At 57.1% G+C, this 15,826-nt stretch overlaps 3 protein-coding genes across 3 annotated transcripts; 1 reads left to right on the top strand and 2 right to left on the bottom strand.

Annotated features, from left to right (window-relative positions):
* On the bottom strand, positions 1-3,332 carry LOC113427767 (suppressor of cytokine signaling 5-like). Its single transcript, XM_026690300.2, is given in 3 exon segments — positions 1-1,511; positions 1,514-1,944; positions 3,218-3,332. Coding segments are annotated over 3 exon segments (1,353 nt in total). The 5' UTR covers positions 3,229-3,332; the 3' UTR covers positions 1-600.
* Positions 3,333-4,390: 1,058 nt separating this feature from the next.
* On the bottom strand, positions 4,391-11,547 carry PAF1 (PAF1 component of Paf1/RNA polymerase II complex). The gene is given in 16 exon segments (XM_087971290.1): positions 4,391-4,665; positions 4,668-4,734; positions 4,737-5,047; positions 5,542-5,629; positions 5,787-5,892; positions 6,247-6,375; positions 6,833-6,949; positions 7,460-7,563; positions 7,701-7,769; positions 8,418-8,523; positions 8,769-8,870; positions 9,864-9,930; positions 10,370-10,491; positions 11,069-11,161; positions 11,261-11,290; positions 11,393-11,547. Coding segments are annotated over 16 exon segments (1,620 nt in total). The 5' UTR covers positions 11,443-11,547; the 3' UTR covers positions 4,391-4,606.
* An 80-nt stretch (positions 11,548-11,627) lies between these two features.
* MED29 (mediator complex subunit 29) lies at positions 11,628-15,455 on the top strand. The gene is made up of 4 exons (XM_026691770.2): positions 11,628-11,961; positions 13,566-13,624; positions 13,730-13,814; positions 14,671-15,455. The coding sequence occupies exons 1-4, from the start codon at positions 11,725-11,727 to the stop codon at positions 14,896-14,898; spliced, it is 609 nt and encodes a 202-aa protein (XP_026547555.1). The 5' UTR covers positions 11,628-11,724; the 3' UTR covers positions 14,899-15,455.
* Positions 15,456-15,826: the final 371 nt, after the last annotated feature.

Raw genomic sequence — 15,826 nt, 5'->3', positions numbered from 1 at the left:
TCATAAGTCACTTTTTTAGTGCTTCAAACGGTCGCTAAATGAACCATTGTAAGTCGAGGCCCATCTGCATAACTTGGAGGAATGGAAGAAAGGCAAAGAAATGCGGGATTGTGCCCAAGGTGCTTGGAAACAGCTCCGACCCACGACCCCCCCAAACGTTGTGCGTTTCCTCAGGGAGGGGAGGCTGGAGGGCCCCCCGCTGGGGTGAATCCCCCGTCTGGTGGGGGGGGAGGGGGGCTCAGCCCTTTGATGCTACGAATTCTGGTGAATTGGAAGTCCCCCGTTTTTTGCTCTGGCTTGCAAAGGTCCCGGAAACTTCCTCCAAAGTCTGGATTTTGCCCCCGGATGGGAAAAAAGGCACCCACAAACCCCCTTGTGCTCACAAGCCCAGAAAGGCCTGGAGGGAGACGGGGCCGCTTCCTCCGCCCAAACCCTTCCCGGACGTGCCAGGTTACTGTGCTCAGCGTTTCCAGCCGGCGTGCTAGCTAGACGTGCCGGGAACCAGCCCCCCCCACCCGTTCTGGAGAAGGCCAGGTAAGAGACGGCGGGTCAAGGAGTACGAGGAAAAGGCAGGCAGAGCCAGGAGGCTGGGGCTCAGCTTCAGGTGCCCCAGGTGTCCAGGCGCCGCACCCTCACTCGCTGCTTGTAGTGGTACTCCTTCAGGTACTCCTTCAGCGCCCGCGGCAGCGGCAGGTGCCCGATGCCGTCGTAGGTGGTGCAGCAGGTGACCACGGCCCGGCAGAGGTGCTGCAGGCCAAAGGGGAAGGTACGGTGCACGGGGATGGAGAGCAGCGGCTCAAAGAACATGCAGACACTGGGGTCCTTGTAGTGCTCCAGGAGGCCGCTCACGGTGGGCGCGTGGAAGACGCTGGGGTCGTGGACGTCGAAGCTGAAGTTGTGGTTCCACTGCTCGATGCGGGCGTGGAGGGAGCGGCCGTAGCGCCGGAAGCTGACGGAGAAGAGGTAGTCCTCTTGGGCCGAGTCCCGCAGGAGGAAGGTGCCCTCCGGCTTGCCCTCCAGCAGCGACTCGGCTTCGTAGCGGTCCATCACGCCCCAGTAGCAGGAGAGCTGGGTCAGCTGCAGCAGGTCAGGCACCAGGCAGTGGATGTAGTCGATCTGGGTGTGCGCCCGCAGGCCGTCCCGGACCTCCGGCAGCCCGACCAAGGCTGACTCCAGCTCTTCCACCTCCTCCTCCTCCTCCTCCTCTTCCTCCTCGTCCTGCTCATCCGTGGCGGTCAGCACGGCCCGGCCTGGCCCGGCGAGTTCAGTCATGCCGTGGGCGAGCTTGGGCCCCAGTTTGTACAGGGGGTTGATCTGCGCCGTCACCTCAAACGTGTGGATCAAGGCATCCGGCGGGGGCTCCACGCCCTGCTCGATGCTGATGCGCCGGCGTTCCCTCAGGCGGTCGTCCTCATCCTCGGGCGGCAGGGTGGCCAGGCCCTCGTGCTCGGAGACGGGCACCGTGTGCTGCTTGATCAGCTCCCAGGTGCGGGCCAGCTCCGAGCCCGGGGGAAGGGGCAGGTGTCCAGCATCAGCTCCCGGAGGTGGATCTTGCGCTGGGAAGAGAGGTCCGGTGAGCGCGACAGGCTCTTGATGGGGAAGCACTGCCCCACGGCGGCCTGCAGCTTCTGCCGCAAGGAATGGCCCAGCCCCTTGGAGGGTTCGGGGTCTGCCCGCTGGGCGCCCTCCGTGGCTGGCCCCACTTTGGACGAGGGAAGGCTCCGTCTCTCCGAGGGGTGGCTCAGCCGGGCCTTCCCACGCCCGGCTCTACGGCTGCTGGTGCCGCCATCCGGCTTCACTTTGGGCCGAGCCCCCGCTGTCTTGTGGCATGTCCCCCCGGGCACCGGGCACGGTGGAGGGCTGGCGCTCCTCCTGGGCACTGAGTGAGACGGCGGCTCCTCTTCAGAGGACAGGGTAGACCGAAGGGGCCGCGATGATGCCGACCTGGGGAAGGAAACAGCCGAGCGTGATTAGCTGCCCGTCTGCCCCCCCAAACCCAGCGAGAGCAAATCACGAATGGCCAAGTCAGAATCCCAGGGGGTCCTCGACTTAGGACAGTTCATGGAGTGATCGAAATTCAGGCGCTTGGCAATTGACCCGTATTTATGATGGTCACAGAGTCCACTTGGGGGTCACCTGATCCCCCTTTGTGACCTTTGACAAGCAAAGTCAGTGGTGAAGCCAGGTTCACTTAACAACAGGACCGTTAGGCTCCATTGTGGTCGTAGGTCACAGACTTCCTGTACATGGGCGCCATTTCTCAACCTTGAAGCTGGGTGGACTTCAACTCCCAGAATTCCTAAGCTGTCTGGCCGGGTGCTGGGACTGAGAACTGTCATGCCAGCCATACTTGGCCCGCAGGACTTGGGGCTCAGGGCAAGGGGGGAACCCCGCCACCTGCCAAGAAGGATGGCTCAGCAGAGCCTGCAGGTGAACGTTGGAGAGAGAGTGGAGAGATTCCTCGCCCTCCCCAGCTCTTTTCTGGGCTTGGGGTTTCGGGGAGGCCTTGCCAGCCAGGTGCCAGCCTCAAAGCGGGCCTGTTGGGATGGCACACTGGGATGGAGACTACAACCCACAGCTGCTGCTGCGACTCGCCCAGGGGGCAGAGCAAAGAACTCGCACTCAAGATCCTCTTCCCCACCCCCAAAACCCGAAGGAGGGCTGCGTGAGTTTCTGGTGCCAAGGAGGCAGGTGGCACCTTTCCCGACTGGCATCCTTTATGGAAAGCCGCTGGCTTTGCGGGGATCCCCCAGCCTCCCCCCCTCCCCCGCAGAGGTTGGGAGGCAGCTCAGGCCTGCTCCGAGGAGGGGGGCTCTGCCCGGGCCCCCGGCCGCCTTGCCCGCCCCCCCCCCCAGGCCAGACCTGGCTTTTGCAAAGGCCGCCTGGGTGGGTCGCTCTGCCAGCCAGGAAGGAGCCCGTCCTGCGGGGGAGGCGCTTCGGGGGCGGGGGGCAGAGACCCGGGCTCTCTTCGCAAGCCTCCCCCTCCCCACTTTGCGATCCCGGATGCGGCTCGATGCCCCGGCCTTGGCAGGCTGAAAGGGGAGGGGGCGTCTAGGGTGCCACCCCCGGGCGGAGCCCCATCCCTCCCTCCCTCCCCGCCAAAGCCCCGCCGGAGACCCCAAGGACGCCCCCCGCCCCCCGCCGCGTGCTGCGGCCGAGAGGCGAAGGGCGAGCCCGACCCTCCCCGCGACCCCCGCCGTCCGCCCCGGCCACGCACCCGCCGTCCATGCGCCCCGCCGCCCGCGCGATCCGGAGGGGCTGCGGCCGAGCCGGGCCTGGCACTTCCTGGGTGGCGGCGGCGCCGAGAGGAAGCGCAACCGGGAGCGCCGCCCCGCCGCGCAGGAGCAGGGCGGGGATGGCTGGACCGTCCCTCTCCGGAAGGCAGGGAGGGAGGGAGGGAAGAAAGGAGGGGGAGAGAGAGGAGGAGGGAGAGGGAGGAAGAAAAGGAAGGACCCCCCTTCCATTGGGAAGCCCATCATGCTGGGCCGGGCAGGGAGGGCAGATTGGACGAGCTACTCATCTCCTTTGGGGAAGCCCATAAGGCCCAGCAAGGTGGGGGGAGGAGGAGGGGATTAGAAGCCGTGAAAGGCTCCCCTCCCTTGAGACCCATAATGCTGGGCAAGGTGGAGGAGGGAACCTCCTGAAGAAGTCCAGACCGGAGTCAAGAGGGACCCCGGGAATCCCCCCCCCCTCAGTGGGCGCCTCTCTGGAGCCGGGCACAGCTGCAGGGCCCCCCTTAAACCCCACCAAAGGCTTCTCCCACCACCCAACCACCACCGATCCAGGCGTTGCCTGGTGGCCTTGCCAAGTCCCTTCCCCTCCGGACCCTCCCAAACCCCAGACTGCTGAGCAAGCGACCCCTCGGTGAAGGGGCTGCAAGGCCCCCAGGTGGGAGACTCCCCTTGGGCTGGGGGCCTTTGGGTGAGTCTTCGGCACCTCACAGTCTCCTCCACAGCCCGGGGGTCCAAGCCTCATCTAGGACACCCGTGTAGAGCACGAGGGCTGATGGGAGCTGTAGTCCAGCACCCCTGCGTAGAGAAGCCAGCCCTCTCCTCGCCCCCATGCCCGAACCCTGCCCTGAACACCCAAACCCACCCGCTGCCTAGCCGAAGGGAACTTTCTGGCGTTGAGGTTGCCGAGGCCGGACAAGCGTCTTTCCGAGAGAGAACTCTGCTCTTTCATGTCCACCCTTGGCCCCTTTAAGACCTGTGGACTTCAGCTCCCAGAATTCCCCAGCCAGCCACCCATGGATTCTGGGAGATGAAGTCCACAGGTCTTAAAGGGGCCAAGGCGCTTGAAACAGCTCCGCGACTGGAAAGCCAGGAAAGAAAAGGGATCAAAACTGGAAATCACGAAAGAAAGAAAGAAAGAAAAAAAAAAGGGGGGGGGGTCAAAGACACCACATATTTTATTGCAACAGAAAAGGCTCCTATATACAGCAGGGAACTCCCAGGGCCGAAGCGCCCGGTTCCCCCAGCAGGGCAGCTGCCCAGCCCACAGCCCCCTGTGGCCGGGGAGGGCAGAGCTGGCGAAAGGACCCTCTGGGCCCCCCCCCCTGCCTCTTCCGACAGTCCCAGGCCCACCCAACGGCGGCCTCCGTGGCTGCTCAGTCACTGTCGCTGCTCTCGCTGCTCGACTCCGAAGGGGCGTCGCTGGGACTGGCCTCCCTTCCTCCTCCTCCTCTTCCTCATGGTTGGAGTGGTCGCTGCCGCTGAAGAAGGGGCTGTGGCTGCCCGGTGCTGCTGCTGCTGCTGCTGCCGGCTGCCCCCGTCTTCCTCCTCCTCCTCCTCCTCGCTGCCGCTCTCCTCGTCCGCCTCTGGCCGGTCGCCCTCCGGCTCAGAGTCTTCCTCATCGTCGTCGCTGCCGAAGATCTCCTCTTTGTCTCGCGCAGCCCGCTCGTCCTCCTCGCTCTCCTCGGCCGGGACGCCCTCGCTGGGGGAGCGGACTTCCTCCTCCTCCTCCTCCTCCTCCTCCTCCTCCTCCTCCTCCTCCTCCTCGGCTTCGCTGGCCTCCTTCTCGCTCTCACTGCCTTTCTCCGGCTCTTCGTCTGAAGTGGGGGAAGACAGCAGAGGGGATGGTGGGTTGAGCGCTCGAGAAGCCCCCCCCCTCTGTGGTGGCGGGTGGGCCCTTAAATGTCCTCAAGGGGCCCCAAGGAGAAGCTGGGATGGTCGCGGTTTGGTCTCCTGAGGGCGGGGCCCAAAAACGGAGGCCAGGTACGGTTTCTAACAGGTTCCCGAAGGAAAGCGAGGGCGTCTGCTGTCTATTCAGACGGGAAAAATGCACAGGAAAATCCCCCCGTGCCCATGCTAACCAACCCAGGCTGGGCTCCGGGTTCGGGCTGTGAAGGTCTGCACGCAGGGGCAGGTTTAAGAGAATAACCCTGAGAACCAAAGCCGTGCAGAGGTCCTGCCGGGCTCCGCTTATTTCCACTGGATTCCGACTGAGCTCCAGTGGGCCAGAGAGGAAGAGCCGGGGAGGGGCCGGATGTGGCCCAGCTCTGCTCTCTGGGGCCAGCCGGGATCTGGGAGGAAGACCACCCACCTGAGCCTGGGGCCTCCTTGCCCAAGTCCATCTCCTCCTCTTCCTCCTCCTCGGGTTCGTGGTTCTCCAGCTGGGCTTTGCGGGCTTCCTGTGAGGGGAGCGAAGGTGCCCGTGTGGGACGCTCAGCTCAAGACTCCCTCCCTCCCTCCCTCCCTCGGCCGCGGGGAGGGGCGTTCGGGCAAAGCCCCGGAGCCCCTGTGGCCCAGCAGCAGGGCCCCTCTGCCCACTAGGACACCCAGCCCTACCTGTGCCTCCAGCTCCTTCTCGTTCATGTCCCTGTGTTTCACCACCAGCACCGCGTTGGTGCCTGACTGGACGCCGGCCTTGGCTCGCCGCTTGCTGAGCCGCACTCTGCCAGGGGAGGAGGGGGTCAGAGAGGGCGGAAGCGGCCTGGGGCCCCCTTGCCAGCATCTCAGTCGCCCCCAGGCCCCTTTTATCCGAGGACCCACAGCTGGACAGCATTCCCAACACCCCCTCCCTTACTGGGGAAAAAGGAGGGCAGTGGTGAAGGAGGAGCACAGTATAGGCAGTCCTCAGCTTACGACAGTTCATTTAGCGACCATTTGAAATTACAGCATTACCGGAAACTGGTTCATAAAACAACAATGCAGCCAGGGAGGCCTCCCCACGCCGCTCAGCCTGCCAAGGTCCCAGCAGCTCCACCTTCTGTGCCCCCCACATGGCCTACCCCAAACTCCCCCTCACCTGGTTTCCAGTTCGTTGTAATAGACCCCGTCGCCTTCCCGGAAGATGAAGAAATAATTCTCCTCGTAGCCCTTGCTGGCTTTGTTCTTAACATTCCAGTTGTATTCCCGGGCAATTTTATACTCGTACCTGGTTTTTGTTGCGGGAAGAGAAGGAGGAGAGTTTCACACCTTGGGAAAAATCCACTCCTTCCTAATTCAATTCCATTTCCTAAAATTGGATTGATTTTCTAGCTCACCCAAACCCCTTCCTGGCTGGGGGGGAGCTGCTTTGCAACAGCAAACCAAGGCAGAAAATTCAAGGGCCGAATTAAAGCAGCCCATGCAACTTAACATCCCCTGTGAAGTAAAGAGCTGGGGGAGGGGGGGGGAACCCTCCACCAATCCAGGCAACCCCATCCTTTTATCCCAGGTCTCTGAAAAGCCACATTCAAACTAAGCCGGTTGGGAAAGGCCAGCTAAGCTGTATGCAGCTGGCTGACCATTTCCAAAATCAGAGCTCTTGTTGCAACCGCGACGCCCTTCTGGGCTCCCTTTCCAGGCGGATCTGAGCCCCGCTGGTCTCCCTGGCGCCTGCGCTCGCTTACACTTCCTCGGGTGCGTAATCCATCTCCTCGTCTTGGTCCCGCTTGCGCTTCCGCATCGTGTCGTCCACGGGAAGGAAATAGGCCACGAACTGGTTGCCCTCTTCATCCATCATGCCCCTGGAGGCCGAGGGAAAGGGGGAGAGAGGCGCCATCAGCTCCCTGCTTTGGACGGAACCGCCACCGGGCCAAGCAAAACCTTTGCAGGCACCAGCGGATAGAAGGGGGAAGGCCGGAGGTGAGGAAAGGGAAGCAGAGTCTTAAAGGGGCTGGGCTGGGCCCACGGAGGTCCGGAAAAGCCCCCTCTGAGGAAGGGCCAGGGTCAAGGCACAAGGAAAGCCAGCTTGGCCGGGGGTTAAGGTGCCAGGCTAGAAAGCGGGAGACGGAGAGTTCTAGTCCGGCCTTAGCCACGAAAGCCAGACGGGTGACTTTCGGCCAGTTGCTCTCTCCCTCAGCCCAACCCACCTCACAGGGTTGTTGTGGGGAAAACAGAAGGAGAACAATGTGTTGGATATGTTCATTGCCTTCTTTGTAAAAATAAAGGTGAGATACTAAAAAAATAAAATAAAGATAAAACACCCCAGGGCTGGCTTTCCCTCTCCCTACTTTATAAATAAACCGGGGTCTCACCTAATCATGGCTTGTGACATCATATCCAAAGCTGCTGCCCCGCTGGTGTCCTTGGGCGCTGGATCAGAGTCAAAAATGACCTGAGCACAGGGGTTGATCCACATCTGGCAGGGAGGAGAGAGAGAGGGGTGGGTGGGTGGAGACTGAGAACAGCAGCTCAGAGCCCAGCGAGCCCTTCCAGGGAGGGGCCCCTCCCCCCACCCACCGGCTCTTCTCGGGGGCCACCCTGCTGTCCCCTTACCTTGAAGTCAGGAAAGACCGGCATGACTTCCATTGGGGTAACGCGGGGTTTGCTGTAGTGCTGAGAAATCTGGGGAGGGGGGCAGAGTTCCCCATTAGGAGACACCCCAGGAAGAGGGAACACAGCCCCCCCCCTTGTTGTGCCGGAAAGCTGTAGCGGAATGTAGGCTCTTTAAACCATCAATACCAATGGCTCAAAGCTTCTCTTCCAACCTTGCAACCTGTGGACCAACTCACAGAACTCCCTGACTTTAAGACCTGTGGACTTCAAACCATGACAAGACCAATGGCTCCCAGAACTCTCCGACTTTAAGACCTGTGGACTTCAGGGACCTGTGGACTTCAATTCCCAGAACTCTCCGACTTTAAGACCTGTGGACTTCAACTCCCAGAACTCTCCGACTTTAAGACCTGTGGACTTCAATTCCCAGAACTCTCCGACTTTAAGACCTGTGGACTTCAACTCCCAGAATTCCCCAGCCAGCACAGCTGGCTGGGCAATTCTGGGAATTGAAATCCACAAGGTTGAAAGTCGCCAAGGTTGGACTCCCCGGTTCTACAGGACTAGAAGATTTCTCCAAGGTCTCTTCCAATTCTGTTATTCTGTTACTTTCCCTCTTTCTGCACAGATCCCATCTCTAAAACCAAAAAGGCACAACCATGAAAAGAAAGGAAAGATTTTTTTGGGGGGGGGGGAAGGAAGAGGAAGGGCATTCACTGATTTCTGAGCATCCTCGAAGGTCTTCTCAATCGCTGCGATCTGGCTATCTCTGTCCTTGTAGATCTCCTCCTCCGTGAATTGCTGTTTGACAGACACGCCAATTCTAAGCAAAAGGAGAGATGGGGGGGTGGAAGAGTTCAGAAAGGGGGTCTCAGCCAGCCCTCCAAGAGCTTGGCTTCCTTTGCACCGGACTCAGTGGGGGTGACTTTGGAGCCAAGACACACAGCCGCTTCTCCACAAACACCTTCTCAGAAGAATCAGGCTCACAACTAGAGTTATTCCTTTGTCGGCACAAAGCTGGACGGAAATTAATATTGGCAGAATAACCCAAATGATCTTTCTACTCACTTAACCTCTGGCTTCTCATTGGAGACACCGTAGCGGTTGAACTCGGTGGAGATGTATTCGGTCTTCCGCATCCATGGCACAACTTTGGCGTGCTGCTGTGATCTGAAGAGAAAAATAGCAACAGTCAACCTGGATTTTTGTTTTTTCTCCAGAGTTGCCATCCCCAATGCCCATCAGGCTAAAATCCAATTATTCCCAGCCAGCGCAGGAATGCCAACTCCTCCACGCACACAGAGGATAGGCCATTTCTGCCCTTGACTTAAAATGAATGTCAGGTTTCCTTGGCACAGAAGTATAATTTGTTTGAAAAAGACCCTATTGTAACTACTGGTTCCTACATAAAACCAGTCAGGTTCAACGTTATTCCAAACCAGTGGACCAGTCCCAAACTTGAGTGCACTGTACAATCTGTACTTATTGAGAATATTTCTGTGGCTGCCCAATTTGTTCACAGTGACTCCCGGGGAATTACAGAAATAAGATCCCAATGTAGCAAATATTGCAAGAGATCATTTGCTCCCTCAAAAGCAGCTATAATGCTCAGTGTAGAGAAAAAGAGGCCGGGGTCAAGAGAGGAATCAGCTTGGGGTCCTTACGTGGCCGCAAACGGTGTGCCCAACTGCTCTTGAATTTCATGTTACCCAGCGCCAATTTAGTGCTGACCACCCTGAATTGATTAGATTCTTGCGTAGAGGCCTGAGCAATAATTCAGCTTAAGTGGAACTTAATGTATGGTCTTCATTCTTCACACTTGATAGTTAAATGTATGCATATGGATATACAGCCAGAGTTGCTTTGGATAGTTGAGATGGGTGGTATATTAATAAATATGGGTGAGAGAGAGAAGGAACGGAGCAGCTGCCAGCATGGCGAGGCTGAGGAGAGTTGTGGAGACTGAAGAGGCAGATGTTAAGGTCCAGAGATCTTAAGGACTCTCTCACAAAGGAGGACATCACTTAAAGAGCCACAGCCACAAAGCACTGCAAGAAACTCTGGACAATCTGATGCAGGGGTGGGGGACAGAGGGGCCTCTGGAGTAAGAACAGGGGCAGCAGACCCTGGAGCAAGGCTGCAGCGCCCAAGGGGTCGCACTACCTCTTGGAACTGGTGGGTGCCTGGATCTCCTCCTCCAGCAGTTTCTCATCCGCGGGATCTAGAAGGACTAAAAGAAACCAAACGTGGTCACAGGTTGATCCCCACCACTGAGCCTGCTCAGAGAGCTACGCAAAGAGTTGAGATGCAATCTGGCCTCTTTGCATTCTGTAGTGAAGCTCCTGGAATCCTGCTGGGTTAGATCACTGGAGATGTAGGCATTGAGTCGTGTAACACCAGGAATTGGGACCAAAACTTCCCATGCTAAGCAACGTAAACCACAATATCATGTAACCGCATTACTCAGTGACAGAAATCCCAGGAGGAGTTTTGAATTCACAGCATAGTTGTGTTCTCTCCCCAGCAGCTAGTTATTTAGTGTCTACCCGAAATCTGGGATGCAGGTTCTCCTCACCCACAAAATGGGCACACCTCCCCAACCGGCATCGATTTGCTCACAGACATTATTAACCCTCCACTGCGATGGGCATCGAGAGCGTCCATCTCACCATTGGGGTCAATGCGATACGTATCCGGGTTTATCAGATCTATGGTGACTCCCAAGTCGGGTTCCGTCAGCAAGTCGTGCTTGTGCTGCTTCTCGAGCGAGGTGGCCTTGTACTGGACAAACCTGGAGAGGGGAAGGAAGCCACAAAAACCTTCATCAGCAGAAAATCGCCCGAGCAGCTGTCCAACGCTGAACCCCACTCAGAAACGTCCACTGGCAGGCAAGGCGGTCCCATTTCCCAAGCGAGACCAGCCAAACCCCAGGCTGGACATAAAAGGATCCCCCTCCCCATCGCGGGAAGAGTGGGGGTTCCAGGGCTTCGGCTTCCTGGGGACCCCAACCCTGCAGCAATTCAAAGAAGGCAAAGAGGTCGAATGAAGGGCCTTCTGGGCGGCCTTCGCTGAACCGTGAAGGGGCCGAGCTCATCCCTCACGGCTTTCAGCCCACAGTCAAGACAGAGGACAGGCAGTCCTCAACTTACGACCACAACTGAGCCCCATAGTTTTCAAAGTCGGCCACTTGAGGTCGGGTGGACTTCAACTCCCAGAATCCCCCGAAGTTGCTGCCTTAGCCACCCACCCATCCCACGTTGAAGAGAAACAGGGCCCTGTTGGAGGGGGCCTCCGAAGTCCAAAGCTGAACCCCACTCATTCCGGGCCGAGGGCTGAGGAGGGGAGGGGAGGAGGGCGGGGGCCCTCACCTGTTCTGGTCGAAGGGGTAGGTGATGAACTTGGGGTCGAAGGGGATGTCGGGGAGGCTGTTGCAGTACTTGACGCGGCAAACCACCCCGGACCTGCGGGAGAAGGGAGGGGGGAGTCAGGGGAGGCCGCCATCGCCCCCTCTTGCGGGGCCGGAGCCCCCGGCGGGACAGGGGGAGCGGGAGTCGCCTCACCTCTCGGGGAGCGTCCGGTGCGAGTTGGGCCTGCGGAGGAGAAGAAGAAGCGGACCGGGAGAGAGTCAGTGACAGCGGAGGATGGAGGGGGAAAGGCCGGGGCTCCCCCACCCCGGGGCGCCCCCTCCCCACCTGTGGCCCGGCTCCTCCCGCTGCGCCTGAGTCTGGATCGTGGGCGCCATGACAGCGGCTCCCACCAGCGACAGAGGGCGCAGGCGCCAGCCCTCTCCTGCCGCAGGGAGCGCCGGGAAGCGGAGTCCGGGAGCCCGCCGATGTCCTTCGCGCTAAGCATGGAGGGACTGCAGCTCCCAGAGGGCCGCGCTCCGCGAAAGGCCTGCTGGGAAAAGTCGCTCTCACGATTGCGTCGGCGGGGAGGAAGCGCTTCCGCGGGGCACGCCGTCGCGCAGAGAGACGCCGCCGCGCAGGGCACGCCGGGAAGGGTAGTCCCGCGAGAGCCGCGGAAGATGGCGGCGCCGCCTCAGCCGCAGGTCCCTCCGCCGCAGCCCCAGGCGCCCCCGCAGCCGCCGATGATGGGCCAGGTGGGGCCCTCGGGGGCCGGGGGACAGCAGGCCGCGGCGGGGGCGCCTCCTCTGGCCGCGGGGCCGGCGCCCTCGGGCATGCAGGTGGCCGCGCAGGCGCAGGACTTCGACCCGGTGCAGCGCTTCCGCCTCCTGCTGCCGCAGCTGAAAGAGAGCCTGCAGGTATCGGAGGGACTCCGGGGCGGCCCTCAGACCCAGAGATTCCCTTCTTTTATACACACATGCGTTTATATTCATGCATACATGCATATATATATGCATACACACACACACACACACACACACACACATATGGCATTCAGCTTTGTTCGGGTATTTTCCCACGTCATTGTAGTTGTGCTTTTAAAGTTGTAGCAACGTTTCGGCAGAATCTCATCTGCCATCATCAGGCTTCTGTATAGTGTTCATCTTCTGTATTGTGTTCATCTGTGAGTGTATATACTATACAGAAGTGTACTATACAGAGTGTATAGACTATACAGAAGCCTGATGATGGCAGATGAGATTCTGCCGAAACGTTGCTACAACTTTAAAAGCACAACTACAATGAAGTGGTAAAATACCCGAACAAAGCTGAATACCATACATGTAAGTACCCGCGAAAACTTAAGAAAACATATACATACATACATACATACATACATACATATATATATATATATATACACACACACACACACATATATATACATATATACATATATATACACACACACATATACTTTGTTTCCCCAAAAATAAGACCCTGTCCACTTGCGCGCGTTGCAGCCTCTTTTTTGTTGTCACAGGCCTTCAGGAACTACTACTGTGGCCGGCAAGGCTTCTTGAAAAAGAGATTGGGGGATCTTCTTGCCGGCTGCAGAAGAAAAGGGCCAGCAAGGCAGGTCGGGGTGTGTGTGTGTGTATGTGCGAGGCCTGGCTACACCTGTCCAAAGGGAAGTAGTAGGGCAGCTCCACCCCCCACCCCCACCCTACCTTCATTTTTACCCGTCCGCTCTGGAGTGGGTGGGATCTTAATTAAGGCTTATATTGGGCACACACATAAAAATCAAGCTAGGACTTACTTTCAGGGTAGGTCGTATTTTCAGGGAAACGGTATGTGTGTGTATGTATTATACATTTTTCTTTAACGTACATAAGTGCTTAGTAAACAGTGTATTGTCTGGGTCAATTGTATCCATAATAATAGTAATAATAATATTTTTCCCTGAAGGCCATCACTCTGCTAAACAAACAATTCCCTCCACACTGTCCAACTATTTACAAAGTCTGCACTACTATTACTATTAATCTCCTCATCACTCCTTGTCTCCCATCCCCTCCCACTTGAGACTGTATGACTGTAACTTAGTCAATATGAATCGTAAGGATCCAAGCGACAGTTTCCTAGTATGATTTGATGGCTTATTCTACCCTATGACTATTATTAAGTGTTGTACCTGATGATTCTTGACTCTTGATGAATGTATCTTTTCTTTTATGTACAGTGAGAGTATTTGCACCAAGAGAAATTCCTTGGCCAATCACACTTGGCCAATAAAGAATTTTATTCTATTGTTCTGTTCTATTCTATTCACTTGTACACAGTGATATTCTCCCAGGTTCTAATTTCTGCCTCTAATATCGAACCATTGGTAGAACAAATCCCATGTTACAAATATTCTGTATCTTCTTTATCTTTAATGTTAACTTATCCATTCTCTTCTTTAGAGGTGGCTGCTTGGAAACTCCTTTTTAATATTCTCCTTCTGCCTTCCCCGTTTCAGAACCTGATGAAGGTGGCTGCCCAGAACTTTGTCCAGAACACCAGCATCGACAGCGGCCAGTGAGTTCACGCCACCTTCCCTCTCCGGGGCCCAGCTGAGCCTGCCCAGCCTGCTCCCTTTCCTTCTGCCCAAACGGCAAACTCTTCTTTTTTTCCTTCCTTCAGGAAAATCAGCGAAGTTCCAGTGCAGAGAGTAGACAAAAGCCTGGAGGAATTTTACGCCTTGTGCGACCAGCTTGAACTCTGTCTGGTAAGTCCAGCAGGAGCGGGGGGGGCATCCGCTCTCGTTCATGGGCCACGGATTCCCACTTGTGCACCTCGTTGGGATTTGGGGTTTTGTCCCCCTCTTCTCTTTCTTACTCCACGTCTCTGGTGGGTACGGCTGGGGGTTGGGCACCCCTTTAAGAGCTGTCGGATGTGGTTGTGGGAAGGAACTGCCTGTCTCTCTGCACAATAACCGAATAACAGGATTGGAAGGCACCTTGGAGGTCTTCTAGTCCAGCCCCGTGCTCAAGCAGGAAGCCCTATGCAGGTAGTCCTCGACTTAGCTACAGTTCATTTAGTGGCAAAGTAACAACAGCACTGAAAAAAGTGACTTATGGCCGTTTTCATACTTACGACCATTTTAGCCTCCCTGCGGTCACGGGATTGAAATTCAGAGGCTTGGCAATTGGCTTGTATTTATGACGGCCACAGGGTCACGGGATCCCCTTTTGCGATCTCCAGACAAGCCAAGTCTAGGGAGAAGCCAGATTACTTACTTAACAATTGCAGTGATTCACTTAACTGTGGTGAGAAAGGTCACAAACTGGAGCAGCATTCGCTTCACCTGCCTAGCAACAGAAATTCTGGGCTCAGTTGTGCTCGTAAGTCGAGGATTACCTGTAGCATCCCAGACAGATGGCTGTCCGATCCCTTCTTGAGAAGCTCTGGTGTTGGAGGATCCACAACTCCTGGGGGCAGGCAGTTCCGCCGGTTAATTGTTCTCGCCGCCAGGAACCTTCGTCTCGGCCTTCCTCTGGCAGGAAGAGGCTGCTTGTCTGCAGACCCTCCCCGTGGTAACCTCCGGTCCGCTCTGTTCTCCTCCCCTCTCTCCCTCATGCCAGCGCCTGGCCTACGAGTGCCTTTCCCAGAGCTTCGACAGCGCCAAGCACTCGCCCACCCTGGTGCCCACGGCCACCAAGCCCGACGCGGTCCAGGCAGAGAGCCTGCCCTACACCCAGTACCTCAGCATGATCAAGTCCCAGATCTCCTGCGCCAAGGACATCCACAACGCCCTCCTGGAGTGCTCCAACAAGATCACGGGCAAGATGCCCTCGCAGGGAACCTTGTGATCTGCAGGCCTTGTCTGGATTCCGGCCGAGTGGGCTGCGAGAGGCAGAGGCCGAACTCCGCGCCTCGGTCTTGCCTTCCGTCCATCTCCGCTCGTTCTTTCAGCCCCATCCTGTGCGGTGTTCGAGTTTCGGATAGCGGGGTTTGCGTCCATCACCAAAATTCTGCCATTCGCAGGCCGTAAAGCTCTCCCGTAGCCAGCTGGCCATTTTTTCCTAATTTTATTTTCACTTAGGGGGAGACCCCCGGTGAAGTCTTGCCCCACAATGCCTCCCACAACTGCGGGGGGAGATTTCAGAACTGACTATTTAAAAGGCCCATCAGGCAGATGAACGACTTTCTCCAACTCAGTAGCCAGAAGATGGATCTGGGCACGAAATGCAAATTTTTTACGGACCCTCTTGTTGTCAAATGTGTACCTGTAAGAGGACGACTTCTGGGCTGAGGAGGAAGCTTCCATAAACATCTCTTTTTTTTTCTTTTCTCACTTTTCTGTTACACTTGATCAAAGACGTTGCAACCCAATAAATAATCTGCCTAATGAGTTTAGTTCAAAAAAGGGGTGCTGGTAATATTATCTAGTTGGGTGATAAAACGTCTGCAGGAAAACCGCCAAGCTCAGAGAGCGCAAAGGACCCCACAGTCCTTTCTTCCTCCTCCCCCTCCCCGTTCTACACCCCCTACTTCCTTCTAGCACTGATGAGGTTACCTAGTTCGGTCACAAAACGTCTGCAAGAAAAGAGCCAAATTCAGAGAGTACCGAGGACCTCACAGTCCTCCTCCTTCCCCCGCTTCCTCCTCCTCTCCACAAACCCCTCTCCCTTCTAGCTCTGAAGATGTTACCTAGTTGGGTCATGAAACATTTGCTGGAAAGCTACCAAGCTGAGAGAACACCAAAGACCCCACCGTCCCCCTCCTCCTCTTAGCACT

Source organism: Notechis scutatus, chromosome 8 (genome assembly GCF_049901735.1).
Source record: "Notechis scutatus isolate UNSWTSFEM ecotype Mainland chromosome 8, rNotScu1.2, whole genome shotgun sequence".
Classification (NCBI taxonomy): domain Eukaryota; kingdom Metazoa; phylum Chordata; class Lepidosauria; order Squamata; family Elapidae; genus Notechis; species Notechis scutatus.
The sequence above is the reverse complement of the archived record's forward strand: the minus strand, read 5'-3'. Positions and strand labels throughout refer to the sequence as shown.

Coding starts and splice junctions, on each gene's coding strand:
- MED29 (XM_026691770.2), top strand. CDS start 11,725: ATGGCGGCGCCGCCTCAGCCGCAGGTCCCTCCGCCGCAGCCCCAGGCG. Junction 11,962..13,565: donor AGCTGAAAGAGAGCCTGCAG/GTATCGGAGGGA, acceptor TCCCCGTTTCAG/AACCTGATGAAGGTGGCTGC. Junction 13,625..13,729: donor ACCAGCATCGACAGCGGCCA/GTGAGTTCACGC, acceptor TCCTTCCTTCAG/GAAAATCAGCGAAGTTCCAG.